Source organism: Canis lupus, chromosome 7 (assembly GCF_048164855.1).
Source record: "Canis lupus baileyi chromosome 7, mCanLup2.hap1, whole genome shotgun sequence".
Taxonomy (NCBI): Eukaryota; Metazoa; Chordata; class Mammalia; order Carnivora; family Canidae; genus Canis; species Canis lupus.
The window spans coordinates 71,002,806-71,030,735 of NC_132844.1; the positions used below are offsets into that span (position 1 = coordinate 71,002,806).

The window sequence follows — 27,930 nt, forward strand, 5'->3', positions numbered from 1 at the left end:
GGCTCACATTTGGTACATATCTTGTCCCCTGAATAGACTGTAAGCACCTAGAGGGCAGGGATAACTATTTGATAACTCCATATTTATGGAATAGTGTGTGTTGGTTGGCACCACTGCTAGGGGTATGTGTACATGTTTCATGGCCCAATATCCCTGGATCTGAGTCCTCTGCTTCCCAATGCAACCATGCCCCTCCCAGTTCCCATAAGTCTGCAGGAAACTGGGATACAGGGAAGGGTCAAAGCCTACATTGGGGTCCTCTTAGGAAAGGGACCTGAGGAAGGGAGAGGGGCTCTGAAGAGCAAAACCACTTCCTGTGTAGCTAGTTCCTGTGTTGACAGAAAGAGCTGAAGGGGAGGAGGGGAGTGGAGAGAACAGAGCCTGGCCTTGGGGGGGTCTACTGAGCCTCTGGAGACGAGGAGGCCAAGAGTCCTTCCCCACCATGAACCTCCTCCACTACTGCATCTGGAGGAGCTTTTCCCAGTCTCTGTGTTCCCCTGGGGCAAGAGCGGTCAAGCAAGCAGTTTGGGTGGGAAAAGAGAACTGGAGGAAGTTGAAAGGGATGGGCGGGGCCAGTGGGGGGGCTGACCAGGAACCCAGCTTCCTGCTCAGTACCCAGGCATCCAGCCCCTGGCTCACCCCCACCCCTTCCAGCCCCCACTCCCCTCAGGAACCTAGAGTTCCAGCCCTCCTTCCAAATCCCAGCTATCCCTCCCCCATCAGTTTCTCTCCCCCCAGGGGATGGAGGCCAAGAGACCCCAGGAGGAAGAGGATGGTGAACAGGTGAGCTGCGCACTGGGTCGGGGAGGCTAACACTGGGAGAAAGGGAGGTGATGCGACATAGGGCAGAGACGTACTGACAGGGGATTCAGGGGACTTGGAAGGGCTTGGGCAAACTGAGGCAGGAACAGAGACACAGAGAGAGGAAATGGGCTGTTGGCCCACCACTCCCCCGCCTGACTGGACCGGATGTCTCCCAGCATCAAGGCCCCCATCAGGATGAGCAGGACTGGCCCCCTGTGAATGCCACCACTAGGCCTTGGCGATCTGCTCCTCCGTCCCCTCCTCCTCCAGGGACCCGCCACACAGGTACCCTCACCCGGCCAGGGAGCTCCCTGACCTTGGTGCCCACATCCTTCCTGATCCCATTACCAAGGCCATTCCCATCGTGGGCCCTCTCTCCATCTCCTAACTCCCCACTACTCCCCCTCAGCTCTGACCACAAGTTCCTAATCACCTTGCACCACCACCCCTCCTGTCTGCCAATTTCTCTGGGTCTCTGAGCCCTACCCTTCCTTTCCCCAGCCCTGGGGCCCTGCTCCGCCTCCCTGCTCTCCCTACAGACTGAGCTCCTTCTGGATTTGGTGGCTGAGGCCCAGTCCCGCCGCCTAGAGGAGCAAAGAGCCACCTTCCACATCCCCCAGAACCCCCCAAGCATAGCCCCAGCCCCACTTCGGCCTCTTGAGGAGAGAGAACAGCTCTACAGCACTATCCTCAGTCACCAGGTGAGACGCCTCCCCAGAAGGCAAGACCCAGGCTTGCCAGTTCGTTGGCCCTTGTTGTCTTTTGGGCCCTACTCCTCATTTCCCCAGCATCCACCCCTTTGCCAGGCCTGATCCCCCCCATCCCCATCACAGGTGCCCTATAGACCCCTTTCATCAGCCTTGGCTCCTTTCAGGGCCTATTCCTCTTAAAATATTACCGACAACCTCCCTTCCCTCTACTCCAGAGCCAGCGGATGGAAGCCCAGCGGTCAGAGCCTCCCCTACCCCCAGGGGGACAGGAGCTCCTGGAGTTGCTGCTGAGAGTTCAGGGTGGGGGTCGAATGGAGGAGCAAAGGTCTCGGCCCCCCACACATACCTGCTGAGACTTGAGCCCCTCCCCCCCACCAGGCACTCCGCACTCCTGGGGCTCAAAGCTGGGCAGCCCATTGCATGCCCTCTTCTCCTGCTTGGCAGGGGCGCCAGAGACTGAAGGACCTGGGAGAAATCTCAATATTCATCACCCTCATCCACCTTTCTGGGGAATAGAGGGGGTAAAAGTCCACAAACCCTGGGAATAGTCAAGGTAGGATGGTCATTTGACTCCCTTCGCCAGTACACGGCAGTTTGAAGAGGTGAGAGGATCCTAGCCACTGAGGGACACCCCCTCCTCTGATCCCAAGAAGTGGCTGGAAGTCTTGGTCCTGAGCTGTGGAGACACCCCAGTCAGACACCCATAAGGCAGAATCTGAGGGCTCAGGCCTCCATCTCCCTAGAAAAGGCAAATCTCCCAAGGTTAGGGCCTTGAGACACATTAAGAAGGGAGACAGGGCATTGCAAAAGAGACAGACCATCCTCCCACCCTACCACCAGCACCCCAAGCCCCCAGGACTGAGGGGCCTACAGGCTGTGAACCGACACTTAGCACTGCCCACCCCGCCTCCCCACTGCTGCTCGAGTCTGATGTTCTGGTTGTACGAATAAACGTAATTATCCTCTGGACTAAAAGAAGACTGGTGTTGAGGGCTGTGGGGGAGGGGTACGGGGGGGGCAGGAAGGTGAGGCCAGAGGCCGCCTCTCTCCCTAGCCTGGCGAGAGGCCAGCTCCCCTCCCTGGCTGGTTAATTACTGGCTCATTAAGCAGCGGCTGGAGACTTCCCTAATTATACCCCCCCAGCCCCCTTTCCTGGTTTTAATTAAGTATAACAGGGAGGGGAGTCATTAGGACAAGAAATATGAACGGAACTGTCTGCGAACCCGGGCATTCTAGCGGCCGGAGTCCACGGCACCTGGAACCCCGACTCGGAGCCCCGGCGGCGGCCCCCCAGCCCCGACCCGCGCCGCCCTCCCGCCCCGGCCTCCGCTCCTCTCCCCCGGCCTCCAGCCTCCTCCCCTCGCCCCCTCGTCCCTCTCCCCTCCTCCACTCGGTCCCAGTTCCTCGGTTTCTGTGTGTCTCTCTCCGCCCCCAGCTCCTCCCCGTTCCTCCTCTCTTCTCCCCTCCTCTTCCTCCCCGGCTCCCCTCCCCCAGCCTCCCTCCCTCGCTCCCCCCCTCCGCCCTCCTCCCTCCTCCCTCTCTCGCTCACACACACCCCCGCTTGGGCCTCCTCTCTCTCTCCGGCTCCATTTTCTCCGCCGCCGGGGGCCGGGGTCTCCTGTGGGGGGCCCAGCCGGTACCCCAGGTCTCCCTTCGGGGTGGGGGTGAACCCCCGGGGGAGCCGGGAGGGGGGAACGGGTGGGGGTTAGGGCGGAGGGAGCAGCGGCCCCACCGAGTTTGGGGGTGGGGAAGTAACTAGGCGGGGGGAGGGGCGGAGCAGGGAGGGGGCCTCAGGGCCCCCCCCCAACTATGGACGAGCGGCTGCTGGGGCCGCCCCCTCCGGGCGGGGGCCGCGGGGGCCTGGGATTGGTGGGTGGGGAGCCCGGGGGCCCTGGCGAGCCTCCCGGCGGCGGAGACCCCGGTGGGGGTAGCGGGGGGGTCCCGGGAGGCCGAGGGAAGCAAGACATCGGGGACATTCTGCAGCAGATAATGACCATCACCGACCAGAGCCTGGACGAGGCCCAGGCCAAGTGAGTGCCCCCACCCCGGGACCCTACACAGACCCAACAGAAGCCCCATTCACAAGAATCTTCTGGGAGTCCCCACCCCCACCCCCCACTCCAGGACCCCCTCCAGGATCCTACAGCTTCTTCTCTCCTTACTCCTGGGAGCCCCAAGATGAGCCATCCCTCTCAAACCCCCCTTCACCACCAGGCCCTGAAGCCTTCAAAGAAGGGAACCCAGGGTGGTCTCACCGCAACCCCATCCCCAACCCCTCACTGACCCCCATACTCCCCTGGAACATCTTTTCCATCTCCAGAGCCCTGTTCTGGCTCTCTGATTAAGAAATTGCTATGCTGTCTTCCTAACTCTCCATCCAGCCCACCCCCACCCCATCCTCTCCAGACCTCAGCCCTCCCCAAAGCTCCTACCACTCCTCTCCACCATGACCCAGCATCCATGTGTCCCCACCCAGCCCGTGGCCCCTGCTCAGCCAGACTGGGATCATCAGAGCCTCCTGGCTTCCTCAGTCCCAGGACTCTCCGCTCACACCTATGTTGAACTTCTCCAGCCCCTCTCTGGCACCTCAAACTCCGACTCTTCTCCCAGTCTCTGTCTCTTTTCCTCTGAAATCTACCTAGTCACCCTCATGTCAGCAGTCACCCCCAGACTCCCCTTCTAGACCCATTTCCCAGGGCCCCGTTCAAGCCCATGGGGCCTTTATCTTGCTGCCTGCACCTTCCTAAAGCCAAACAGCCCCCACATCTCCACATTCCAGGAGCTGACCTCTTTCCAAGAAGCCCCCAACTCCATCCTGCCCCCACCCCCACTTTCTACCTCCCTTCTCGTTCCGGGCTGCCCTCTTTCTCACCTTCATGGTCTCCCCCACCCCACCCCATCTCTGTTTCTATTGACCCTCAACTGTTCTCCCCTTCCTCCCAAGGAAACACGCCCTCAACTGCCACCGCATGAAGCCTGCTCTCTTTAGTGTTCTGTGTGAAATCAAGGAGAAAACCGGTACGTGGGTCCCCCTCTGACTCCTCACCTCTGGGGACTGAACCCTGTTCTTTATAGGAGTCAGGCCAAGAGTTTGACATCTTGGGGCCCTGAGGACAGTAGGGGTTAGGTAAGATGCTAGGAGGAACTGGGAAGGGAACCAGAGCCTGGGAACATGGGTCTCCAGGAGCCACCAGGTGGGCTGAGAGCTGGCCATGGGCTCCCTGGTCCCTGAGTTCACTCACCTGCCTGCTAGGCCTCAGCATCCGAAGCTCCCAAGAGGAGGAGCCGGTGGACCCACAGCTCATGCGCCTGGACAACATGCTTCTGGCAGAGGGTGTGGCTGGACCGGAGAAAGGGGGGGGCTCAGCCGCAGCTGCTGCAGCTGCTGCAGCCTCCGGGGGCGGCGTGTCCCCTGACAACTCCATTGAGCACTCCGACTACCGCAGCAAACTTGCCCAGATCCGCCACATCTACCACTCAGAGCTGGAGAAGTATGAGCAGGTTAGGAGATGAGGCTGGAGTGGGTGAGAGGAGAGGCTCCTAATGGGGAATCCCAAGGCTCCTCACAGCCCACGGGCCCCCTGCTGCAGGCCTGTAACGAGTTCACGACCCACGTCATGAACCTGCTGAGGGAGCAGAGTCGCACACGGCCTGTGGCACCCAAGGAGATGGAGCGCATGGTGAGCATCATCCATCGCAAGTTCAGTGCCATCCAGATGCAGCTCAAGCAGAGCACCTGTGAGGCTGTCATGATCCTGCGTTCCCGCTTCTTGGATGCCAGGTGGGGCTCGGGTGCCCAGGCGAGCCCCTGACCCAGGGTTCCCCCAAGCCCCTGGGCCACCATGTGACACAACATGGCGCTCCATGGCAATGGCCCCCTCTAGAATGATGCGAGATGGAGGCCCTGCCAGGACAGCTGGCCTTCTCACCACCATGCTCCCTCCTCTGTAGACGAAAACGCCGCAACTTCAGCAAACAGGCCACTGAGGTCCTCAATGAGTATTTCTACTCCCACCTGAGTAACCCATATCCTAGTGAGGAGGCTAAGGAGGAGCTTGCCAAGAAGTGCGGAATCACTGTCTCTCAGGTACTGGGGAGGCTTGCAGGAGCAGTGGGGTTCAGGTCAAAAGCTCTCTGATTCTAACTGAGAGGCTGGTGGGGGGAAAGGTCTGCACCTGACCCTCCTTTATGCTCAACACCCAACAGGTCTCCAACTGGTTTGGCAACAAACGGATTCGCTATAAGAAAAATATTGGAAAGTTCCAAGAGGAGGCAAACATCTATGCCGTCAAGACCGCCGTGTCAGTCACCCAGGGGGGTCACAGCCGCACCAGCTCCCCGACACCCCCTTCCTCTGCAGGTGGACCCCACTGTCATCCTGGCTATCTTGCACGCTTCCTGCCTTTGTTCCCACTTCCTATCTAGGCAGGATCTCAGCAGAGTAGGGGCCTTTTGGGGTGAGAGGGACCTAGCTGAGGTGGGGTGGAGATGTCAGGAGGTAAAGGCCATCCCAGCGAAGCTACTTCTGTCCTCCAGCAAGTGGCCGGGGAGCCACAGGAGAGGCTCAGAAACAGCCTGCTCCTCCTTGTTGTAGTGCCTTAGGAATAAATTGCATATAGTGGCACCCCCTTAGAAATAGTTCTGAGGGCTTCTTGGAAACAGCACTGTAGTGAGCCTTCTGTCTGCTGTCACAGGTTGTTACACTCTTCCCTAATTCCCTCTCTGTTCTCCCAAGGCTCTGGCGGCTCTTTCAATCTCTCAGGATCCGGAGACATGTTTCTGGGGATGCCGGGGCTCAACGGAGATTCCTACTCTGCTTCCCAGGTCAGGTGGCCCATGTCCCCTCCATTGGGGCTTTCCCAAACTCTTGCCTGCTCTTCAGAATATAAGACGCCTCACAGTGTCATACCCTTCTTTGCTGCCTGCAGGTGGAATCACTGCGACACTCAATGGGGCCAGGGGGCTACGGGGATAACCTTGCGGGAGGCCAGATGTACAGCCCTCGGGAAATGAGAGTGAGTGGATACCCGATGCTCCCTCTGTCTACCTCTCACCCAGACAGGAGGGCCTTTCCCCTGGTGGCCTTGTCTCCCACACTGAATCTCCCAGAGCCCTGCCCCAACCAACTCTCTCTTTTTTTAGGCCAACGGTGGCTGGCAGGAGGCTGTAACCCCGTCCTCAGTGACATCTCCGACAGAGGGACCAGGGAGCGTTCACTCTGACACTTCCAACTGATCTTGCCCCTCAGGGCCAGAGGGGTGGGGGCTCACAAGGCGACTCTTGAAGAGGACGCAGGCATCCAGAGGACAAACCCCAGACACAGGAGAAGCACAAGACAGAGAAGGGCGAATGGGGTCATCCTGTCCCCAACCAGACTGTCTCAGTGCTGGGGGTGCTAACTACGTGGCAGGGAGAATGGGGTCCCCTAAGGGGAGAGTGGGGTCTGTCTTCCCTTTTTTCAGTCTTTTTCTCTCACATAAACCCCGCAGCCCAGAGTCCTATTGTTCAGATCACCTTCCCCTTGCTCTACCCACCATATTGTATTCCATTTCTTTCTCTGGGCTCCCCCCTCCCCCACCCCACTTACCTGCTTTGGGATCTGTGGAGAAGCCAGCCCTGCCTGACCAGATGCCAAAACTGGGGACATGACTTCTGGACAGAGGACACGGGCCATGAGCCCTGTTCCTCCCTACCCCCTGCCCCTCCAGATGGCTTTATTACCTCATACGCAGCTCATCTTAAACCAATAGAATCGTTCGGTGGACGAGAGTGTCTGACTCAGATATCTACCTCGGAGGGAGTTTCTGCTACTTTAGGGAGTTGTTGACTGGGCTTAGGGCTTGATTTTTTTTTTTTCTTTTTTCTTTTTTTTTTTTTTTGTTAAGTAAAGAAACGAAACCCTGGAATCCATCTGTGCTTTTTAATTTTTTTTTTTTTTTATTGCTGTAATTGGCTCTTAATTTTTAGTTTGGGGAAGTAGATGTTTTTATAAATATATTGATTTTTTTTTTAATTTTTTGCTTTTCCATGTTAGGGGTGATAGCCAAAGGGGTCGTAAGAGAAAGGGGAACAAACAGAACTTGTGAAAAGGCCCACCTGGTTCCAGTCCTGTCCATCAGAAAGTATGTTTAGCTTAGCAGGGCACCAAGCCTGCCCCCCGCCCCCCCCCAAATCACTTAGGTGTTCTTTGCTTATGCAGGCAGCTCTTTGCTGCTCTTGGTATGGAGGTAGCCAGTGGTTTGTTGACCTGTCCCCCCCGCCCCCCGCCACACACACACAAACACACAACCCTTGGGCAGGGCTGGATTCAGTAATTTTGAGGAAGCGCCACCTTCCCCTGTGAGTGACACATCTTTAAGTCTTCTTTTTAACCTATTTGCAGATTGGAGAGGGAAGAACAGGGAGGGGGTTATTGCCAAATATGTTAAATGTGGGTTGGGGTGCTTGTGTATGTATCTCCCTCAATTTCCCCAGAAACGAGGCATTCTTTTTTTCTCAGTCTAAAATCAAGAGGGTGGGGGGAGAGAGGAGGCATGTCATAAAAAGCCAGGTGTGGGGGAAAGTCAAATCACCAGTGTCCCATCCTTGGCCAGAACCCTACCATCTGAGTCCCTCAAACATCCTCAGGATTTTATAAGACTGTCATAGTGGGGAACCTCTCCTGTCAAAGACCCAGGCAGGACTGGAGGGGAGCAGGTTAGATGGGTGATGGGTGGAGGGTGGGAGGCACGGGCCGGGGGCAGTTCTCTCCTCACTTGTAAACTTGTAGTTTCACAGAAAAGGAAAAAAAAAATGCAGTTTTAAATAAAGAAATTTCTTTTTTCCCTGGGTTTAGTTGAGCATTATTTTCAAAAACATGATAAACCCCAGAATAAAATTCTTTCATAAAACCCCAAACGGTGTTTTCCCTTCCAGCTACCCACTCCCAACCTTACCCTCACCACCCAGGAGCACCCATGGTTCACCCTCAACCCTCCCCCAAGGCCAGGCCAGGCCTGAACCCTGTTGCCCAGCAACCTTACCTAAGCAACATGGGGCTCCCATCGTCCACCAGGCAAGCCCTCAGTGGACTGATGGAATGGGTTAGGGGTCCTGAATACTAAGAAACCTTAGGAGGTCCACTCCCAACCCCCACGGACATGGCTGTGCCCAAACTGGCACTGCCTAAGGGTGGGGTGATCATTGTTTCTCCTAGTACCTGAAGGACTCTTGTCTAAGAAGCATGAATTCCTAGCATTCCCCGTGGCCGGATAGGACAGGATGGAAAGATGGGGGTAGGGGAGAGGGTGCAAGCCCCACCTAGGACGGTGGCCACAGCAGCAAGGGGCAGACAGAGCCAGAAGCCTGGGAAGGAACGATGGCAGCAGGGGCGGCAGCGGCGGCAGGAGCCTGGGTGCTGGTCCTCAGTCTGTGGGGTGAGCCACAACCCTCACACCAATCCTCCCTGCAGAAAGCACTTCATCCTCCTCCCCAAATCTGCCCAGAACTCTCCTGGAACCCAAGCGCTACTTTCCAAGCTCCCTCACCCATCTTTTGTTGGCCCCCCAATCCCCTCCTACTCCTCCACCATTGTCCCATCTCCCAGGAGCAGTAGTAGGTGACCGAAACATCACAGCCCGGATCGGGAAGCCGCTGGTGCTCAACTGTAGGGGGGCCCCCAAGAAGCCACCGCAGCAGCTGGAATGGAAGCTGGTAAGCAGGGCTCCTGCCACAGCTCCCGCTCCCCACAGCCAGGGCCCAGTGATGGTTGGTGGCCCCACCTCTCTGTCTCACAAGTCCTTTCCCAGAGGACTTGCACTGTTCAGGCTCTTCTCTGTCCCCAGAACACAGGTCGGACAGAAGCTTGGAAGGTCCTATCTCCCCAGGGAGGTCCCTGGGATAGTGTAGCGCGTGTGCTCCCCAATGGCTCCCTCCTCCTGCCAGCAGTAGGGATCCAGGATGAGGGGACTTTCCGGTGCCGGGCAACGAGCAGAAATGGAAAGGAGACGAGGTCCACCTACCAAGTCCGAGTCTACCGTAAGAGTTCCAGGGCCATCTCCATGGCCTACCTCTCTTCTCAGGAAAAGCCTTCAACCCTAGCCCTGGACTCTTGGCCCTGGTGTGTGAGAACCTGTACACCCGGGGTGGAAGAGTCTGTAAAGCTACAGCCTCTGACTGAAATTTTCTCTACTTCAGAGATTCCTGGAAAGCCAGAAATCATCAATCCTGCCTCTGAACTCATGGCTGGTGTCCCCAGTAAGGTAAAGAAAAGGGAAGCCATCCTCAGAAGTGGAAGGGGGTATAAGGCTGGAGGGGGGTGTGCATGTATGTGTGCGGAATCTCTTATTTTCAAAGACGATGAAGGTCACTCTTTCCCTAGGTGGGGACATGTGTGTCTGAGGGGGGCTATCCTGCAGGGACTCTTAGCTGGCACTGGGACGGGAAACCCCTCATACCTGATGGCAAAGGTAAGTCCCAAAGTTCCCCCTCCTGGCTGCTTTCTCTCTGACCCCTCTCCCACACCCACCCTGGAATATCTTGCCTTGTCCTCCCCTCCCCGCAATAGGAGTCTCCGTGCAGGAGGAGACCAGGAGACACCCTGAGACAGGGCTTTTCACACTCCAGTCGGAGCTGATGGTGACCCCAGCCCAGGGAGGAGCTCCCCACCCCACCTTCTCCTGTAGCTTCAGCCCTGGCCTTCCCCGGCGTCGAGCCCTACATGCGGCCCCCATCCAGCTCAACGTCTGGGGTGAGTGGAGGCCCTCAGGGAGGAGGGAAGAGTAAGCCCATGACCACTGGGACCAACACAGGCATAACTCTCAACTTCATGCCCTCAACTCCAGAGTCTGTGCCTCTGGAAGTCCAAGTGATGGTAGAGCCAGGTGGAATGCTAGCTCCTGGTGGTACTGTGACCCTGACCTGTGAAACTCCTGCCCAATCCTCTGTTCAAATCCACTGGATCAAGGACGTGAGTGACTTGGAGAGGGGGCTGGGAGGCTGGGAAGTAGACAGACACATTACTGGCAATTAGGAGGACAGGAGGCTCATGGGGAGGCAGGAGCTAGGAAAGATGGCAGAGTATGTGAGGATATGAAGACTAAGACAGAAGTACAGATGTGGGGAGAGATGTTGTAATAAATAGCCTCCTGTCCCCTTTCTCCCCCCAGGGCATGCCCCTGCCCCTTCCCCCTAGCCCCATGCTGGTCCTCTCTGAGGTGAAGCCTGAGGACCAGGGAACCTACAGCTGTGTGGCCATGCATCCCAGCCACGGGTCCCAGGAAAGCCGTGGTGTCAGTGTCGTCATTGGTGAGGAGATCTCTCTCCAAGTCCCAGGGCCCCTGAGGCTGGGCTAAAGGACAACGCAGACTCCAGTTCCCTGGCCCACCCTGGAGAACCTTACCACCCTTCCTCAGTACACATACCTCCTCTGCCCCAAGCAAAACCTCCCAAGAGAGCAACGAGTCTGTTTCCTCTCTCTTCTGAAACTGAAAGAAAAGACTCCATCAGGGCTCCCACTAAATAGCCTTCTCTCAAATCGAGACCCTCCCTTCTAACCTACTCTAACTTTGTCTTTCAGAAACAGACAAAGAGGGGCCAACCACAGGTGAGGGCTTGGAAACAGATGGCCCCAACATGACCCGGGGATGGTCGACAACAAAGGAATGGTGAGTGGTAGGGGCTGGGCCCTCACTTCTGCCCATCTCTCCACAGGCTATGTGGAAGGGCAGGGGCTGGGAACTGTCGCCCTGGCCCTGGGGATCCTAGGAGGCCTGGGGATAGCTGTCCTGCTCATCGGGGCCATCATGTGGCGAAGACGGCAACGCCAAAGACAGGAGAGGTGAGTGGAAGAAGCCAAACATCTCAGCCTTGGGACCTCCAGGCAGCAAGGAGGGGTGTGGGGGGAGGAATGATGAAGTGCTAGAAACCATGTGCACAATTCTCCCCAATCCCCCTCCCCACCAGGAAGGCCCCAGAAAACCAGGAGGAGGAGGAGGAGGAGGAGCGCACAGAGCTGAATCAGTCAGAGGAGCCCGAGGCAGCTGAGAGCGGTGCAGCAGGGCCATGAGGGGCGCCCAGCCAGACCCCATCTGTCAGCTCCCTTTTCTTCCCCCTTGCTCTCTTCTGTCCCCAGAGCAATTCTCTCCTGTATCACCTGTACCCCACCTCACCAAACTTGCCTCCACAACCAGAGCCTCCTACAGTGATAAGTAAACACCTCACCCATTTGTTCTCGTGCACACATATGGATGTGTGTGTGTGTGTGTGACAGAGACACCTGTGTGTGTGTGAGACACCTGCATGTGTGAGATGCCTGTGTGTGTGAGACTGTGTGAGACGCCTGTGTGACACACCTGTGAGAGATGACTGTGAGAGACACCTGTGTGTAAGAGATGACTGTGTGTGAGACCTGTGTGTGAGAGACACCTGTGTTTGAGAAAGAGATGCCTGTGTGTGACACCTGTGTGAGACACGTTGTGTATGAGATGACTGTGTGAGACGCCTGTGTGTGTGAGATGACTGTGTGTGAGACACGTGTGTGTGTGAGAGACGCCTGTGTGTGTGTGTGTGAGAAAGATGCCTCTGTGTGTGTTTGTGTGTGTGTGTTTGTGAGAGAGAGAGAGAAAGAGAGAGACGCCCTCACCCTCTGAATCCCTCAGAGCCTTGAAGAAAGCCTTCACACTTCCCCACACCGTGCAAATATTTACTCAAGTTGGGGAGATGCTCCTGTCCTGGAAGGAAGGGGGTAAGGACAAAGGTGGGCAGAGCTCCCATCAGTACATCTCACCTTGTTTATTGAATTTATAATAAAGGAGGTAGTGAAGGGAAGGAAGGACTTAAGAATCAGAACCCATATTAGACACTGGGGAGAGAAAAATTAAGTCAACAGGGGTAAAGTAGGGGAGAGTCAGTGGGAGCCTTGCCCATCTTTCAACATCAAATCAACAAATGTGGGGGAAAGCAAAAGATCAGGAGAGGGAAGAAACAGACATCCTCTTCCGTCTGTCCTCCTGTCCCAGAGCTGGGAGTTAGGATGCTACGCAGCGAGTTCAGGGCAGAAGTTTCTCCCATCCTCTGCACAGATGTCACACCTCCTCCCCACACCCTCCTACAAAGTGGCCAGGGTTGGCCTTAGCCAGTAGAAACGGAGGGGTTGGGAGGGAGGGGCCAGGAGTAAGGAAGGGTCAGCAAGGACCCCCAATACTGATTCTCCTCTGGCTGGAGGTGGGCAGGAAGGAGACAAAGCTCAAATACTGAGCAGCCAGAAAAAGAAGAAGATGGCGAGAAACAGGAAGAGGGAGTCCTGCCAGCTGGAGGCCGGGTGACCCTGTCCCAGATCCACACCTGTAGGAGAAAGGAAAGCTGTGGGAGAAGCATCCACTCCTAGGTTGGGAAAAGGCCTGAGGGGACTCAGAGGGCTCCCTGCTTGGAGCTGAGGGAAGGCTCTTCTTACCTGTACCCCGACGGAATGGCTCATGGGTGTTGAAGACGGTGGTGAAAAAGCCAAAGGGAAAAGCACCAACACCAAATGAGAAGTGAAAGCCCCCGGTATCACCAAATGACTGGAATCCCTAGGGAGGTGGAGAAAGTCAGAGGAGAACTGGGCAGGTCTTTGGCAAGGAAGGAACACAAATCAGACAAGACTCACCCCTCTGCTCTCTGAAGCTGGTCGCTGGCCCTGGGGGCGGGGTGGAGTTTTCAATCTGAGGAATGAGAGACTGGCTAGGGCTAGCAGCAAGGAATGTCCTCTCCCCCTCCACGCCCCACTCCCAGGCCAGAAGCAGTCCATCTTCCCTCAGCACCACCCCCTCTCTCTCACCTGGGATCCTGGGGCTTCTGGCTCCCTCGCCCATAAAGAGGGACAACCTTTTCTCTGCTGATCCCAGCTTTACACACTGGGCACTCTTGCCGCTCTGGCCGGGTCTCCAACCACTGAGGGAGAAAATGAAGTGGTTTCCAGTTCACAGTAGGGTTTTTCAACTCCTCAGACCTCCCCATTTCCCTCTTCATCTCCTCTGAGTACGCACCTGATGAAGACAGGGCCAACTAGATGGGGGGAAAAAAAGAAGGTCAAACTAGCTACAGTAAAGACAGACACGAACCTGACCTCAGAGTCCGATCGCACCCCTCTTCCCAGGTATTACCTGCTGTTTCTTTTCATGTTTTTGACAACCTATTCCATGCCAGCCAATCTGGCCTTCCCACCTCTCTGATCTTACAACGTCTAAAGTAATATTCATCCTCCGAGGTTCAACGCTCTTCTCTCCTTGAACACACATGTCCCCTCCCTTTTCTGCCTCTGAACTTAGTGTCCAGGTCTCTTCAACCAGAGCTTTCTAGATCTCCTGTTTCAGCCCCAACCCCAGCCCTGCCCGCATCACTCCTCAACCAAACCCCCTTTACTAGCACCTGCCCCCACTACTCCTTTTCCTCTCTTCTAGGCTCCATCAAGTCCCTATTTCCACCATCCTTTCATTTCTCAGTGCCCTGGTCCTCAGGTCTGTCATACCACTCCCTACCAAGATCTCATCTGCATGCGATCCTACATTCCCTCGGTCTCCCGTACCCGACTAAGGCGTGCCTCCTCTAACCTTGGAGTCTAATCTATCTCCACCTGTACAACTAAGACCGTCACTTTCCGGGGTAAGGCGGCTGGGGTCTCACCTGGACAGATGTAGTTCCCCCACCACCACCCCGCCCTGCTGCCTCTTAACCACAGCACACCCCTCAGCGCCCAGTTCCTAGGGCTCTCCGCCACACGGCTCTCCTCCGTGGAGATGTGACCCTCTCACCCACACATTCCCAGAGACCTCGGGCCTCGCCCACGGGGATGTGCCCGCCGACTATCCGTATGCGTGCCATCCCGCCCCCAGCCTCCCCAGTAAGGGGCGAGCCCCATTTCTCTTCAGCCCCGGCCGGACCCTCACCAGTACAGGTGGCCACACACGCTGACCACAGCCTCCCGAGCAGTCTCCAAGCATATATTACATTCGAAGGTCGCGCCCGCCCCGCCCCGCTCGCGGTTTGGCCCTTCGGGGCCCCCGTCCTCCTCCTCCGCGGCTGCCATGGCCGGTGTTTCGCCTTCACGTACCCCTCGGTCTCCCCAAACACACACACAGACACACACACGCCCCAACAGCGAGAAACCGCCTCCAGCCCACGACCGTTGGGCGGGCTTCGAGGTTGTCTAAACACTACTGGTCTGGGTGGCTGACAATCACACAGTTTAAAAGCCAGGATTGGCCCAAAGGGTAGGGAGAGGTCTGCGCAGGCCTGCCCTTGCCAGCGACGATTGGCGGGCGCGTCTCCGTCAGGACGCCATGCGACAGAATTGGTGTCCGTTGGACCTGGTCGGGGAGCTTGATTCGTCCGAGTAGCTGCCAGTCAGGGCCAAGGGCCAGACAGGCCTCGCCTCCTCCGAGCCCTTTCTTTGCTTCACTTCCCCTTTCCGAGAACGTCCGGATTCCTATTGGACTTTGGAGCGTAGAGCTCCGAAGCTCTGGATTGGCTGGAACTCGACGGAAGATGGTGGTTCGGCAAAGTGCGCGCGCGCAGCAGGCGGCGGGAAGGGGCGGGCCAGGCCGAGAGTGCTCGGCTTTCTCTGGCCCCACCCCCTCGCCGCGCTCTTGTCGCCGTGGTGACTGCTCTACGATTGGCGGGCTTTGGGGTTCAAAGGCATCAGCGCCGCCTCATCCGGGCCCTCCGACTGCGGTCTCTCCGGGCTGATTGGCTAGTTTCTTGCAGCCCTGATTGGCCGAGATCGGAAAAGACGGCCGGGAGCTTGGCGAGGTAGCAAATGCTATGGTCGCAGGGCTCAAAATGGCTCCGGCCTCCTTCGGTGACGTAGAGGGCAGAACTGGGGCTCGCCCCTCCCTTTCAGTGAAGAAGGGAGCAGAACTGGCATCAGCTCGACGTGTGGGTGGTGCGAGCATCGACCTGCGGCGCTGGTGTTAACCCATCTCCCTCGGCTGCGGGACGCAGCCCGCTCCTCCTTAGGTGACTTGCAGAACAGATCTCAAGGCCCACACCTTTCTAACGTTGACACAGGATGACAGAGTTGACCCCGGCCCCGTTTTAAACCTGAAAAGCGAACTAGCTCCACCCCTTCGTGAGTAGGTGCCGAGGGGGCAAGGCCCGCCCTCCTGAGCGACCCGCGGCGGAATGGGGTTAGGCCCGCCCCTTCCGTCCTGTAGTGTGTCCCGCAGAAGTGGGGTCTTCCTCCTGGGTAGGACCCCCGGGACTTGGGCAGGCCCGAGCTTGGGCCTTCTCTACAGTCAGTGACCTCACTGTGGCCCAAGGAGCAGAACTAGGTAACAGTCCTCCCATACCAGTGTTCCTTACATCCTCGACCTCAGGGCGTGTAAATTCTAGCAGGGCGAATGTGTGTCTGGCAGCGGGGACAGACTCGGGCCGAGGGCAGGTCAGCACCCAGATAAAGGTCTCACGTGACCAGGGAGGCCAGGTGAGAGGAGGGCGGGGGAAGTGAAGGTACAGGATGCCGGGAAAGGCTTAGGAGAAAAGTTCTAGGGGAAGGGGTGTAGACCAAGGAGAGGAGCAACGCAATGATCCTGGTTTAAGGGACAGTGGAAAGACGAGCGAGAGGAGGTCAGAGGCTGGACAGGGAACAGATACATGCCTACAAAATTCAGGAGGCATGCTCGTCCCAGAGTAATCTAGCGTTCTTTCTCTCTCTCTCTCTCTCTCTCTCTTTTTTTTTTTTTGTTTCTTTCTCATTTTTTTTTAAAGCAACCCTAATACCCAGTTTCTACTGGAAAAGATGCGCCCGCCCAGATTCTATGTTGGGGAGAGGCACTGTCTCAGCTTCAGTGATTGAGACTGACAGGAAGGAAATTGAAAAGCGAAAGTACTGAAGTTAAATAAAGACCGTGGAAGGACAGGGGCAGGGACAGGGCCCGAGAGTACCTCTTCTCTTTAAAGACCAGAGAGAGGGTTGAAGCAGGGAGCCGGACTGCGTGCGGGGAGGGCAAAAGTCAGAGAGCCAGCGAGAGCTGGAGGGGCCAGGGAGGTGGAGCCACGGGGAGGAGACGAGTACTTGGCATATAGTAGACACCTGCAGATATCCGGAGTTGGGAACAGGAAAGAGGTTTTTGGAGGAGTCGGGAGTTGGAGGGAATATACAGCAGATAAGGGAGTTAAGGAGAAAGGAAGAAACCGAGTGAAATTCCCAGGAAGAGGAGAGCTGATGAAGAAGGAATGGGCCAAGGAAGGAATACAGCACCAAGGGACACACGAGCCATGTGTGCTGAAAGGGAGTTGGAGGAAAAAAAGATGCAGCTGGAGCCTGAGAAGGCCGGAGACCGGCAAAGCCCAGCCGAGCTCTCGCGGGGCGGAGCCACCGAGGAAACTGGTCGATTCGGGGAGGCGATTGGCAAGACGGGCCGCCCATCACCGCCCCCTACTTCCTGGCCAGCCCCGGAAGCCCGCAGGCGTTGGGGAGGGGTAGGGGGATAGCGGCAGCAGCAGCCCCAGCCCTCAGAGAGACAGCAGGGAGGGAGGGAGGGAGCTAGGGGGATAACCCCCCACCGTTCCTCCCGCAATGGGCCCAGCCTCCCACTCTCACCTCCCCTCCATCGGCCGGGGCTAGGACACCCCCAAATCCTGTCGCCCCCTTGGCACCGACACCCCGACCGAGGCAGAGACACAGCCACCCGCCACCACCGCTGCCGCAGCCTGGCTGGGGAGGGGGCCAGCTCCCCGGGCCCCCCACCCCACTGAGGTGGGGGCGGGAAAGGGATGGGAGGAGGCGGGAGGAGGGTGCCGAGAGGGGATGGGGGAGAGATTGGGTCTGGGAGGCGGACTGGGGAGAGGTTTGCTGGGGAAAGGAGAGGGGCCCTGAGGGAGGAAGGATGGAAGAGAGACGGAGGAGATCCGAAAACCCTGTGCATTTGGGATGGGGGTGTGGACAGAGTCCTGAAGAGGGAATTCCTGACACCTTCCCCAGTTCCTTTTCCTGCCCTTTGGCCCCACGTGACTCTTGAGGGGTTGTAGCCGGGAGAAGGTGGTTTATTGCCCTCCTTCCCCTAGCAGAATTCGCTTCCTAGAAATGCCCTCAGACACCTCTGTTTCATCTGGGCACAGGACCTTCTTCAGTGGCCATCCACACTGGACTAGATCCTTACTGACACAGATGCTTTGTGGGGGGCCATGTTTTCTACATTGAGTCCGTGTGCCTTTGACATGTTTAGTGGCTTATGTGCGGCTAGCCTCTCCCTGTGCTCTCCGTGGACTGTGGACAAACGATGTTATTGTCCATCAGAATTGCCCATTCTCCTATCTTTATGTCCATGTCTCTTGTCCAGTCTTGACATTGTTCAAATGTGAGTTTTTATATATTGCATCCATTGTGTGGTTTTGTGTTTTTTGCACATTTTATGCTTTTGCATGTTTACTTTTGCATGTAAAGGTTATCCCTTATTTGTTTTGTTTCATGTATCATATATTATTATGTCCATGATCCTGTCATGTGTGGTAGTCTTCGTGTGGGGGATCCTGTGGTTTAGTGGACTAGTGCACACTTCTGTTGTGATTGGGTTGGCCTGTTGGCTGCATGTGTTTTCCCAGTCAGGATTCACACCATACCTATGCATGCTCCTTTACATATTTATCATGTTTACACTGATGTGGCCCTTCCACAGCATCTGTGCTTCTGGGTACACATACTATTTATTTCATAATTTTATTGGCAGTGTATTTTGTGAGTCATCTGCACATTAACCCATTTGGCACTCCATGCGCTTATAAGTCCTTGGACATTTCTGCTCCAGAGGAGGTCACTTAATGTTATACATTAGAGAAAAAGGTGACGGGGCCTCTGTTTCCCCAGAGAACCATCCCCATGTGCCTTACCTTGCTGACCTTCCTGGCCTGATCTCTCCAGTGGCTGTGGACAGCCTGTGTTCATGGAGGTCAGTGCATGCCACAGGGTCAGCTCTGCTGTGCACTTCCTCTGTTCCCCCACTCTTTTGCTGTGTTGGCATTTATTGATGACAGTAGCATCTCTCCCCTGTGGCATGTTAATCCCCATTCCGTATGTTTCTCTTTTGTGTGAGATGGGATGCGCCATCTTGATTGTTGGTGCTTCCCCTTCAACGTGACTGCGTATTGTATGTGTATATTCAGAGAAGGTTACTGTTAGGCTTGTTATGTTCATTGCTTTCTCAGTGACTTATCTTTTCACAGAGTGTAGCTATCGGATTCCTGATCATTTCTGTCATTAATTATGGCTGTGTGGGTGTGTATCCAGCCTTATAATCTGTTCAGCAAATGTTTATTGAGCACCCTCTCTGCCTCCTTCTGTCCCAGGTATTGGGCGTTACTACCCTCAAGCTGCTTACAGACTAGGGAAGGAAACAAAAGTGCCAGTGAGCAGTTATGTACGCTGTGGTGTCAAGATCAGTGGTTCTCAAACTTGTGTGCACACCAGACTCACTTGGAGGGCTTGTTAAAATACAGATTGTTGGGCCCAAGGCCCAGAATTTCTGATTCAAGAGATCGGGGGCGAGGTCCAAGAATACGCATCTCTACACTTTGAGAACCAGTGATCAAGATAAAAGTGTAATGAAAACTCAGGCCAGGAGGGGTTCAAGAAGGCTTCCAAAGCGTGACGCTCAGCTGTGTGAGGCAAGTGAAGAGGCGGAAGGGCATTCCAGCCAAGGGAGCAGCCTGTTTGCAGCACAGTAGCATGAAAGATCTTGGTATGCCTGAGGAACTGGAGTTGGAGCACAAAAGGCTTTTGTGGGGGCGGGGCCAAAGATGGAAGCAGAAGTCAACTTGTCTAAGGGGCCTGCAGACAAGACAGGGAAATGCTCGGATCTGTGTTACAGAAAGATCTCTGTGGCGGCTACATGGATGATGAATTGGAAGAGCAGAATTAGGAGCCCATTGCAAATAGTCCAAGGGAGAGATGCTGGTCCAGACTTAACAGGGGCAGTGGGCTAGAACAGCTCAAAGCCTACAGCTTCAGAGTTGGCAGAGTTTCCTGTTTTCTCTTGCCTATTACCCTTCACTGATTGGCAAGGGACTTTGAACACAGACTTTCTTGTCATTGGAAGGGAGTGCCAGTAGCCTTGCTGGGAGTGACAGGTATTTGCCTAAACACCATTTTGTGACTTCTGACCCTGCCCCCAATAGTGGGGCAGAGTGGAGGAAGGAGGAAGAACCTAGAGGCAGTTCTGTGTGCCCGTACCTCTTCCTCCTGAATTCTTTCCTCTCCCAGAGCAGGTGGTATGATGTCTCTTTTACTCTGCCTTTTTTTTTCCCCCTCGGTCAGGCCTTACATATTGTATCTGCCTGACCCAGTTGCCTCCAGTGCAGAAGGGGGAAAGGGAGCAGAAGGATTTGTTTGCCTGCCTGTGGAGGCAGGATTGATAGATGTAGCTGCTTCTGGTATGTCCATGGGTTTATCTGGGAACAGGAGAGGGGTGGAGGTAGCTACCTTGGTGGAGAGGGGGTTTTCTGGTTATGCATTTACTACATTCCTTTAGCTGTTACCAAGGTGTGATTTTAAGTTTGCCTTCTGGTGTGAGCAGGTCAGTCTCTGCATGACTGTATGTGTTTGTTTTTGCATTAGTGACAGACCCTTTATTCTTGCCAGTCTTCTTGAGAATGTCTGGGTGTTTTGGCCCTTCACTGTACCTGCTGTTGCGTATACCTGTGTGTATACATACAGGCAGCAGCGTGACCGTGGTTAGGAGTACAAGCCGCTTAGGTTTAAACTAGGAGGTGCCTCTTAGGGGAGCCATATCACCTCAGGTAAGTTATTTAACTTCTTTGGGCCTCTCTCCTATAAAATGTAAATTGTGTAGTTCATACTTAAGGGTTTGTTTGTTTTGTTTTGTTTTGTTTAAGATTGTATTTATTTATTCATGAGAGATAGAGAGAGGCAGAGACACATGCAGGGGAAAGAGCAGGCTCCCTGCGGGGAGCCCGATGTGGGACTCGATCCCAGGACCCCGGGATCACGCCCTGAGCCAAAGGCAGACACTCAACCACTGAGCCACCTAGGCGCCCCTTTAAGGGTTTAACATAGTCTATAGGCCAGCCCTAAGCCAACAGAAATATAATGCAAACCACATGTAAATTTTAATTTTCTGGTAGATATGTCAAAAAAGGTCAAAAGTAACAAGGTGAAATTAATTTTAATGATATGTTCTATTGAACCCAGTATTCTGAAAGGTTAAGATTTCAAAATGTAATCAATACAGAAGATTATTAAGGGAATATTTTACATTTTCATTCAGAGTCTTTGAAATCTAATGTGTATTTTTACACTTCCAGCACGTCTCCACTCAAACTAGGCCATGTTTCAGGTGCTCAGGAGCCATATATGGCTGGTGGCTACCGTATTAGACAGTCAGGTGTAGACCATCCTAAGACCTTACCAGCTATGAGTGTTAGCTGTTGCTATTATTATTGTCCCCTTATCATGTATTTGTGAGTTGTAGATGTCCATGTCTTGTGTCTCTTGTCTTTGTGAATATTTCTGGGAGAGGGGTAGGCAAGCAGTCCTGAACTCCTCTTCCTCCCACCCCTATCCCAGAGAGGCTTCCTGGGCAGGTCTAGATGGGAGCCCTGACCCCTTCCTGTATCTCTGGCCCTTGTCCTCATAGCTCCCCAAACCCTGCCTGCTGTGCCTTGCCCACTCCACTTCCCCTCCAGGAACCTGGCCCACTGTCCCTTGCCCTGTCCCCTGCAGGTGGCCAGAATGGAGTTGTGGCCAGGGGTATGGACTGTGCTGCTGCTGCTCCTCCTGCTGCTGCTGCTCCTGCTGCCTGCCCTGTGGTTCTGCAGCCCCAGTGCCAAATACTTCTTCAAGATGGCCTTCTACAATGGCTGGATCCTCTTCCTGGCTGTGCTCGCCATCCCTGTGTGTGCTGTGCGAGGACGCAACGTTGAGAACATGAAGTGAGGGCCAAAGGGTTTTGGGTGATGAGAAAACCTAAGAGTCCAAAGTGAGCAGTGGACGGGGAGGATGTGGGGTTTGTAGGGAAGGTGAAGAGAACCCAAGGACAAGGAAGGGGAGAGGACTGCAAAGACAGTGGAGTAGGGGGAACCAAGGCATTTTATTTAGATGGACGTCAGTGGGTCCTGCTGGAACCCCTTGCCATGACCCCACAGGATCTTGCGCCTGATGCTGCTCCACATCAAATACCTGTACGGGATCCGAGTGGAGGTGCGTGGGGCTCACCACTTCCCTCCTTCACAGCCCTACGTCGTGGTCTCCAACCACCAGAGCTCACTCGACCTGCTTGGTGAGATCCCTCATAGGGCACACCTCCCCCAGCCATGCCCTTCCTCCTTCCCCAGAATCTCCTCTGGGGGTCCTCACCTACCTCGCATCTAAACGTCGCCCCCTGGCTCCCCTATCCCTTCCCCCAGGACTTCTTACCCTCATATACAGGCTAATATATGTTTAATCACCTCTTCCACCACTCAGGTCTTCCCACCCCCCTCCTTCAGTCTGCCTCTTCCTTTATCTCCAGTCCTTCGTAGTGTGGGTGATGACCTGCTTCCCATAATACTTTGCCTCCACTATGGCCTTCACCCATCCTACCTTTGCCCTAGGGATGATGGAGGTACTGCCAGGCCGCTGTGTACCCATTGCCAAGCGTGAGCTGCTGTGGGCTGGCTCCGCTGGACTGGCCTGCTGGCTGGCAGGAGTTATCTTCATCGACCGGAAGCGCACTGGGGATGCCATCAGTGTCATGTCAGAAGTCGCCCAGACCCTGCTCACCCAGGACGTGAGTCACCCTGTGGAACAGGAGGGTCGGGGCATTGTGGAGTAGAGCACTTGTAAATAGACTGAGATGCAGGGCCAGCAGGCCTCAGAGGTCCCATTACAGCGTCACAACTATTACACACACACACACACACACACACACACCCGTATGTCTTGATTCTCTGTCTTCCCCAGGTGCGGGTCTGGGTTTTTCCTGAGGGCACAAGAAACCACAATGGCTCCATGCTGCCCTTCAAACGTGGCGCCTTCCACCTTGCAGTTCAGGCCCAGGTAATTACTACTTCCCCTTCTGCTCCTGAGCATCCCCTGTGCTGCCGGCTCCCACCATCTCTTTCTGTCAGAGGCTTGTCATGGGGCCTTGGAAGGGAACTGTGGGCTGTTTGCTTCTCCCCTTCCCCAGGTTCCCATTGTCCCCATAGTCATGTCCTCCTATCAAGACTTCTATTGCAAGAAGGAGCGCCGCTTCACTTCGGGTGAGGGCTCTGAGTAGACCTGGGGCTGGGGGTGGCCAGAAGGGCCATGAGGGAGAAAGGCTGGGGGGATGTCCCCATGAGAGGGAGGATTGGTCAGTGCCAGGACTGAGATGTCCAAAGGATCACCAGTGTGACCCCACACCAACTAATAAATACTTATTAAGCACCCAACATACCCTGCTATATGGGTAAAGCTCAGTCCCTGCAAGAGGGGCCATTACTGTCCAGTGGGAGGAGGAAGGCCTGTGTGTGCAAGGCTATGATAACACTTGGCAGTAAAAGTGAAATTGAGACAACGGGGGCAGAAAGGGTGCTGAGGTGTCTGGATGGGGGGGGCGGGGGCGGCTTAGTGCAGGAGGGCCTCAGCTCAGGTAGCAGCTGGCAAACAGGGGCAGTTGTCCAGGGTAGGGAGAAGCGAACAGAAAGGTTGGGGAGGGAGTGGCAGGAGAGCTCGGAAATTGTGCCCCACCTGTGGGCAGAGGCCTAGGCAGACAGGCCATGATGGTGCTCACCACCCCCCTCAGGACGATGTCAGGTACGGGTGCTGCCCCCAGTGCCCACAGAAGGGCTGACACCAGATGACGTCCCAGCTCTGGCTGACAGAGTCCGACACTCCATGCTCACCGTTTTCCGGGAAATCTCCACTGATGGCCGGGGCAGTGGTGACTATCTGAAGAAGTCTGGAGGGGTGGGCGAGGCCCGGCTCTGAGCTCCCCTCCCAATGATCCCCTTCTTCCACCCATACCTCCCAGCCCAGTGGGCCCTAAAGCAGGGCCAAGCCCTCTTCCTTGTTTCTCTTCTCCCCACTGTTCTTCTCTTTGGAATCTTCAACTTCTGAAGTGAATGTGGATACAGCACCACTCCTTGCCCCTTCCCAGCTCCCTCCATGGACTCTCTTGCCTCAGTGCAGTCTACACTCTGACCCCCACCCACCTCCTGTGCCATCTTGTCTGTGGGACAGTTGCCTCCCCCTCATCTCCAGTGGCTCACCTACCCAAGGGAGTGAACACACCATCCTTTCCCCAGTGGACCCTCTTCCTTTGTGATCTTCTCTCCCTCTCCACCCCACATTGGCCAGTGGACTCGTCCATGCTATGGAACAATACCCTCCCACAAGTCCATGGATTCAGTGGACTTATCCATTTGTGAGGACTCCTCACATTGTGGCTGGAAGCGATGCCTGGAACATTCCTGGCTTATCCTGGGAACACTCTTCAGCACCCTCACCCTCCCTCCCATGGAGCCTCCCATCAGTGGAGGCTGGACTCTTCTTACTCAGAGGTCTCGTCCTGCCCATACCCAGGTGCCCAGGGGTGAGCATACTCCTAGATGCCAATTTGGTCTCCACATTTCTGCTTCCCCCTGTCCCTGTGGTACAGTTCTTCAGTGGTCCTGGCATCAATCCAGTCCCCTGCAGCCCTGCTGTACCATTGTAACTAGACACAAGGGAAGAGGCAGACATCAGGTGCTGTACTCACTTCTGCTCCCTAGGGAATTGGGGAAAGGAACTGAACCCTGGCTGGAGGGGGTGGGAGGGCTTTTAATTTATTTCTCTTTCTTTTGAGGCTTCCCCTCTCTGAGCCAGTTTTCATTTCCTCCCTGTGGCATTAACCACTCTGGCCTCCCACCCTAGACCTGTGCCCACAACTGGGGAGGTGGGCTGGGAGCAAAAGGAGAGGGCGAGACCCAGTTTTGTGTGGTTGGTTTTTATTAATTATCTGGATAACAGCAAGAAACAGAATAAAGATTGAGAGAGAGAGAGATCTGGGCACTTTCTGGCTGCATTTGTTAAGGCGTTGAAGTGGTTCTCGCCCAGGCAACCTGCCCCAGCCAGAAGACTCGGGTGGGCCCAAGGCACCCATCCTCCCCCCTGCCTTCAGCTCTTGGAAGTTTCCATCGCTCATTGCTTCTTGGTGCCAGATAACCTTATCTGCACTTCCCCAGCTGGCTGATCCCAGAGGATTAGCAGGGCCAGTTTCTGTATAAATTAGAGGGCCAGGGTTCTGGAGAGGTTCCTTATCGGCTGCCGATTGAGACCTGGGCCCAGGCTATTGTCCTCACAGGAGCCTGGTGAATGACAAGGAGGCAGGCAGACACATTGGCTGTGGACTTTTGGGGCTGCCAGGGTACTGCAGAGACTCTTACCCAACAATAAATAGATTAGGGACAGGGTACCAGAGAAAGGGATGAAGTGTAGCTATCTGGGGACAGTATGGGGAAGCTAAGTGTTGAGAAAGGGTTTGGGGGAAAGAAAAGTGAACTAGGGAAAGGTGTCTGGGAGAGCTGGGGGCAGCCATAGGGGGATGGGGGTTCAAGCAGAGAGGGACTGAGGACTCACAGGCACCTAGCCTCTCCTCCAGCAGCAGCACCTGGTCGCTGAGAGACTCAATCCTGTCGCTCCAGCCCCATAGCTCCGCCACCTGTTCTGGCTGTAACTCTTCAGGTGGCATGGGCAGCACAGCTCGGACCCAGGCCCCAGCCTGACGGGCCCACTACAAAGGAAGACACCTCAAGAGTATTGGAGGTGGGGCACACCCCACCCAGGGGGCTTGGCCCAGGCATCTACCCTTACCTGCTCCAGTCGCTCCAGGCGCCCCCGCAGCTCCCAAATCTCCCGCCTCAAGGCGTGCTCATCATGTTCTGCTTCCCGAACTGGGACAAAAGGGAGCAGCGTGACCCGCTGCCATTGAGCCCGGGCCCTCACTGACACCCCTACTGCCACCCACTCACCCGCCACGCTGAGGACGCTGGTGCCAGTTGGGGGCTCCAGGTTGCCCTCTGCACAGGTGCGCCCATCTGGGCCCAGCACCAGACCTTGGGGACAACCACAGGTGAAGCTGCCTGCCGTGTTGAGGCAATGGTGTGAGCAGAGGGTGACGCCAGTCCTACATTCATCCACGTCTAGTTAACAGAAAGAGGAGAGGGCTGAAGCGGGAGGGGGGGGGGGGAGCTGGTGCCCCAAGGGGAGTGAGGTCCTGGCACCACTGGAGGAGGAAGGGAACTCACCCACGTGACAGTGCTTCCCACCCCAGCCTGGGGCGCACTGGCACTGCTCTGGCCTGACGCAGACACCTCGGTTCAGACAGGGCTTGGCGCAGATGGCTGTGGGTGCAGAAGGGCAGTTCAAAACAGGACCAACAGCCAGCCTCCCCAGCCCCGCAGCGCACCCCTGTCCCCAGGCCTGGGAAGACCCAGTCTCACCTTCATCACAGGTGAGCGCCCCTGGATGCCGCTTCTTCCAGCCTTGGCAGCACACAACATGGGTCTGCTGCACCTCCCTCTTCACCTCCCTCCATGCCACTCGATATGTGGTCCTAGAACATAGGCCTGGTTCTGAACAGTGGTTTATGGGCTTTGGTCTGGGTTCTTGAACTTCTTCTTGAAAGACTCCAGAGTCCAGGCTCCGATCTCTCACCTGTAGGTGCTGCAGATGCGCCTTCCATTGCACATGGTCAGGTAGGGCTTATACACTGGTTGGCTGTAGGACTCGTTGTAATGGAGGGGGACCACCAGCATATGCTTGGAGCAGACCCCCTGACTGCACCCATGCAGAGGAGGGGAGAGACACTAAGTGGGCCAGGCCCTGGGGGTGAGGAATCCCACTACCCTCAAGCTCAACCGAGGCCCCCCCCTCCCTGGAGGGGACAGCCTCACCCCCATTCTATACTCCATGGTTTTGCCATTCCCCCCACCCCCAGCAGGGTTTCCAAAGCCCTCACCCCTGGCCCTGCCCCCTGTGTTATCACCTCTCTTTGAGGGATCCACCCTTGGCCCCCTGGACTGACATCAGCAGCAGGAGGGATGAGAGTCCACCTAAGAGATTGTACAGCTCATCCCTGGACGCCATGATTCTCCTTGACTCCAAACTGCAGGCTGCTGGCAAGAAGAGGTTAACGGAGGTCCTTCCCCTCTCCTGTGACTGCTACAGCACCAGCCCCTCCAAGAGCAGTCTGATAGTGCGCTCTGAGGAAGTCAGCATGCTTATTTGTACACATTTACACTAGCCACCAGGATTGTCTACACCTGTGTGTATATGGAAGGTGACCCCTTCATCCAGCACACACGGTCCCTGTAGCATCCTGCAAGTGCACGCCCCCATACACTCCCTCCCCTCCCCTCTACACCACAGCTAACTCTTCCTCCACAACACTCCAATCTGTAACACACCCTCTTCTATCTTAACTCTTCTACAGGATTCAAAGCCTCGAATACTCATATCCTGCACCCCAAACCATGGACCTGGAAACTGCACCTATCCCTGCTGCCTCTCTCACCAGCACCCCTCACTCACACAACACTTCCCAACGCACATTCTAAGGCTCATCCTCCAGTGACATGTTCTCCCCACCTGTCTTTTCCTCCGGAGACTCCAGCAGACCAGCCTCAGCAGCAGCAGCTCAGACTGGTGGGTGGGTGGGGCAGGCTGGGAAGGAGAGAAGGGGCTGGGCCAGACAATCCTCCCATTCCCCGCCCCCTCCCACAAGCGTCCTCCATAGCTCCTGCTCTAACTGCTCAGTGGGATCCAAGTCCCACAACGCTCACAACCGCCCCAGCAAAGGGCCCCCAGAAGTAAATTTCCAACTCCGAGGCTCCTTCTTCCTACACTCCCCAAATCGGCAGAGGCCACTGGCTCTATGACACCACTGGTCCCCCTGGCCCTTGCCACACCCCTCAACCCAACACAGGCTGGGGGAGAAGTGGGGGCAGGGAGAGAGACAGAGCTGGCAGAGGAAAGCAGGGTCAGGTCATGGGAGAAGAGGCAAGATCAGCTGAAGAAAGAAAGGAAGAGGGGGGCGGGGAGGTGCCCAATGCCTTATGGGGAAATTGCCCCCCATTCCTTGATGACATTTGTTAGGGCCTGGGGTGGGGGCGAGTTGAGTCTGCCACCGCCCCCCAAGCCAGAGCAGACAGGGCCCTATTGTCTCCACCAAAATTCCTTCTTTCAAGGAAGAGGAGGCTCATTGTCCAGCCCCTCACCCAACTCTGGCCTACAAAGGTCATAAAGGGGTGCAACAAATGCCCACCCTGACCCTTAGCCCCCTCATCTAGCCTGGGGGTAGCAGGCACATTCCACCCATGAGGCTGAGGCACAAGCCACTGGAGCCCTGGGCTCAGTCCCCCAAGCTTAGGCTGGGACAGGAAGAGAATTGTCCTCTGCAGGAAAGAACCCACAGAGAATCAGGAACCCACACAGAATGGGCATTTA

The 27,930-nt window shown here is 55.8% G+C and overlaps 6 protein-coding genes across 19 annotated transcripts; 4 read left to right on the plus strand and 2 right to left on the minus strand.

Moving 5' to 3' along the window:
• Positions 1–585: 585 nt before the first annotated feature.
• GPSM3 (G protein signaling modulator 3) lies at positions 586–2,492 on the plus strand. 2 transcript variants are annotated; one of them, XM_072833606.1, is made up of 4 exons: positions 586–783; positions 981–1,089; positions 1,306–1,505; positions 1,730–2,492. In XM_072833606.1, exons 1-4 carry the CDS (start codon positions 742–744, stop codon positions 1,865–1,867), a joined length of 489 nt encoding a protein of 162 aa, XP_072689707.1. In that variant the 5' UTR covers positions 586–741; the 3' UTR covers positions 1,868–2,492. The 2 variants fall into 2 exon arrangements, with proteins under 2 accessions (XP_072689707.1, XP_072689708.1); XM_072833607.1 differs by having other exon boundaries at positions 588–783; positions 1,959–2,492.
• A 573-nt stretch (positions 2,493–3,065) lies between these two features.
• On the plus strand, positions 3,066–8,338 carry PBX2 (PBX homeobox 2). The gene is made up of 9 exons (XM_072833576.1): positions 3,066–3,544; positions 4,459–4,532; positions 4,768–5,015; positions 5,105–5,295; positions 5,466–5,601; positions 5,721–5,874; positions 6,250–6,338; positions 6,443–6,529; positions 6,657–8,338. Exons 1-9 carry the CDS (start codon positions 3,324–3,326, stop codon positions 6,747–6,749), a joined length of 1,293 nt encoding a protein of 430 aa, XP_072689677.1. The 5' UTR covers positions 3,066–3,323; the 3' UTR covers positions 6,750–8,338.
• RNF5 (ring finger protein 5) lies at positions 7,343–14,732 on the minus strand. 3 transcript variants are annotated; one of them, XM_072833604.1, is made up of 6 exons: positions 14,420–14,732; positions 13,520–13,538; positions 13,312–13,424; positions 13,141–13,195; positions 12,946–13,063; positions 7,343–10,978 (listed from the first exon to the last, which is right to left on the minus strand). In XM_072833604.1, exons 1-6 carry the CDS (start codon positions 14,557–14,559, stop codon positions 10,890–10,892), a joined length of 534 nt encoding a protein of 177 aa, XP_072689705.1. In that variant the 5' UTR covers positions 14,560–14,732; the 3' UTR covers positions 7,343–10,889. The 3 variants fall into 3 exon arrangements, with proteins under 3 accessions (XP_072689705.1, XP_072689704.1, XP_072689706.1); XM_072833603.1 differs by lacking the exon at positions 7,343–10,978 and adding an exon at positions 12,270–12,836 and having other exon boundaries at positions 14,420–14,719; XM_072833605.1 differs by lacking the exons at positions 7,343–10,978; positions 13,520–13,538 and adding an exon at positions 12,270–12,836 and having other exon boundaries at positions 14,420–14,725.
• On the plus strand, positions 8,744–11,735 carry AGER (advanced glycosylation end-product specific receptor). 2 transcript variants are annotated; one of them, XM_072833579.1, is made up of 11 exons: positions 8,744–8,929; positions 9,100–9,206; positions 9,338–9,530; positions 9,690–9,754; positions 9,874–9,961; positions 10,060–10,242; positions 10,337–10,461; positions 10,661–10,799; positions 11,071–11,097; positions 11,205–11,331; positions 11,457–11,735. In XM_072833579.1, exons 1-11 carry the CDS (start codon positions 8,872–8,874, stop codon positions 11,557–11,559), a joined length of 1,215 nt encoding a protein of 404 aa, XP_072689680.1. In that variant the 5' UTR covers positions 8,744–8,871; the 3' UTR covers positions 11,560–11,735. The 2 variants fall into 2 exon arrangements, with proteins under 2 accessions (XP_072689680.1, XP_072689681.1); XM_072833580.1 differs by lacking the exon at positions 10,661–10,799 and having other exon boundaries at positions 9,380–9,530; positions 10,337–10,487; positions 11,068–11,097.
• A 524-nt stretch (positions 14,733–15,256) lies between the features above and the next one.
• On the plus strand, positions 15,257–24,485 carry AGPAT1 (1-acylglycerol-3-phosphate O-acyltransferase 1). 6 transcript variants are annotated; one of them, XM_072833597.1, is made up of 7 exons: positions 15,257–15,488; positions 21,208–21,416; positions 21,630–21,763; positions 22,077–22,252; positions 22,426–22,521; positions 22,652–22,724; positions 23,249–24,485. In XM_072833597.1, the coding sequence occupies exons 2-7, from the start codon at positions 21,217–21,219 to the stop codon at positions 23,431–23,433; spliced, it is 864 nt and encodes a 287-aa protein (XP_072689698.1). In that variant the 5' UTR covers positions 15,257–15,488; positions 21,208–21,216; the 3' UTR covers positions 23,434–24,485. The 6 variants fall into 6 exon arrangements, with proteins under 6 accessions (XP_072689698.1, XP_072689700.1, XP_072689703.1 ...); XM_072833599.1 differs by lacking the exon at positions 15,257–15,488 and adding an exon at positions 15,648–15,802; XM_072833602.1 differs by lacking the exon at positions 15,257–15,488 and adding an exon at positions 16,074–16,097.
• Positions 24,415–27,906, minus strand: EGFL8 (EGF like domain multiple 8). 5 transcript variants are annotated; one of them, XM_072833582.1, is made up of 9 exons: positions 27,073–27,906; positions 26,471–26,597; positions 26,140–26,262; positions 25,926–26,038; positions 25,731–25,826; positions 25,455–25,625; positions 25,297–25,376; positions 25,063–25,216; positions 24,415–24,791 (listed from the first exon to the last, which is right to left on the minus strand). In XM_072833582.1, exons 2-9 carry the CDS (start codon positions 26,569–26,571, stop codon positions 24,712–24,714), a joined length of 918 nt encoding a protein of 305 aa, XP_072689683.1. In that variant the 5' UTR covers positions 26,572–26,597; positions 27,073–27,906; the 3' UTR covers positions 24,415–24,711. The 5 variants fall into 5 exon arrangements, with proteins under 5 accessions (XP_072689683.1, XP_072689682.1, XP_072689684.1 ...); XM_072833581.1 differs by having other exon boundaries at positions 26,471–26,600; XM_072833583.1 differs by having other exon boundaries at positions 26,471–26,687.
• Between the last annotated feature and the right edge of the window lie 24 nt (positions 27,907–27,930).

Coding starts and splice junctions, on each gene's coding strand:
- GPSM3 (XM_072833606.1), top strand. CDS start 742: ATGGAGGCCAAGAGACCCCAGGAGGAAGAGGATGGTGAACAG. Junction 784..980: donor AGGAAGAGGATGGTGAACAG/GTGAGCTGCGCA, acceptor GATGTCTCCCAG/CATCAAGGCCCCCATCAGGA. Junction 1,090..1,305: donor TCCAGGGACCCGCCACACAG/GTACCCTCACCC, acceptor TCCTTTCCCCAG/CCCTGGGGCCCTGCTCCGCC.
- PBX2 (XM_072833576.1), top strand. CDS start 3,324: ATGGACGAGCGGCTGCTGGGGCCGCCCCCTCCGGGCGGGGGCCGCGGG. Junction 4,533..4,767: donor TGAAATCAAGGAGAAAACCG/GTACGTGGGTCC, acceptor CCTGCCTGCTAG/GCCTCAGCATCCGAAGCTCC. Junction 6,530..6,656: donor ACAGCCCTCGGGAAATGAGA/GTGAGTGGATAC, acceptor CTCTTTTTTTAG/GCCAACGGTGGCTGGCAGGA.
- AGER (XM_072833579.1), top strand. CDS start 8,872: ATGGCAGCAGGGGCGGCAGCGGCGGCAGGAGCCTGGGTGCTGGTCCTC. Junction 10,800..11,070: donor TGGTGTCAGTGTCGTCATTG/GTGAGGAGATCT, acceptor TTTGTCTTTCAG/AAACAGACAAAGAGGGGCCA. Junction 11,332..11,456: donor CAACGCCAAAGACAGGAGAG/GTGAGTGGAAGA, acceptor CCTCCCCACCAG/GAAGGCCCCAGAAAACCAGG.
- RNF5 (XM_072833603.1), bottom strand. CDS start 14,559: ATGGCAGCCGCGGAGGAGGAGGACGGGGGCCCCGAAGGGCCAAACCGC. Junction 13,064..13,140: donor CAGCTTCAGAGAGCAGAGGG/GTGAGTCTTGTC, acceptor CCACCTCCCTAG/GGATTCCAGTCATTTGGTGA. Junction 12,837..12,945: donor GCCATTCCGTCGGGGTACAG/GTAAGAAGAGCC, acceptor TTTCTCCTACAG/GTGTGGATCTGGGACAGGGT.
- AGPAT1 (XM_072833597.1), top strand. CDS start 21,217: ATGGAGTTGTGGCCAGGGGTATGGACTGTGCTGCTGCTGCTCCTCCTG. Junction 21,764..22,076: donor GAGCTCACTCGACCTGCTTG/GTGAGATCCCTC, acceptor CCTTTGCCCTAG/GGATGATGGAGGTACTGCCA. Junction 22,522..22,651: donor ACCTTGCAGTTCAGGCCCAG/GTAATTACTACT, acceptor CCCCTTCCCCAG/GTTCCCATTGTCCCCATAGT.
- EGFL8 (XM_072833582.1), bottom strand. CDS start 26,571: ATGGCGTCCAGGGATGAGCTGTACAATCTCTTAGGTGGACTCTCATCC. Junction 26,263..26,470: donor GGTGGATCCCTCAAAGAGAG/GTGATAACACAG, acceptor GCATGGGTGCAG/TCAGGGGGTCTGCTCCAAGC. Junction 25,377..25,454: donor CAGCGTCCTCAGCGTGGCGG/GTGAGTGGGTGG, acceptor CTTTTGTCCCAG/TTCGGGAAGCAGAACATGAT.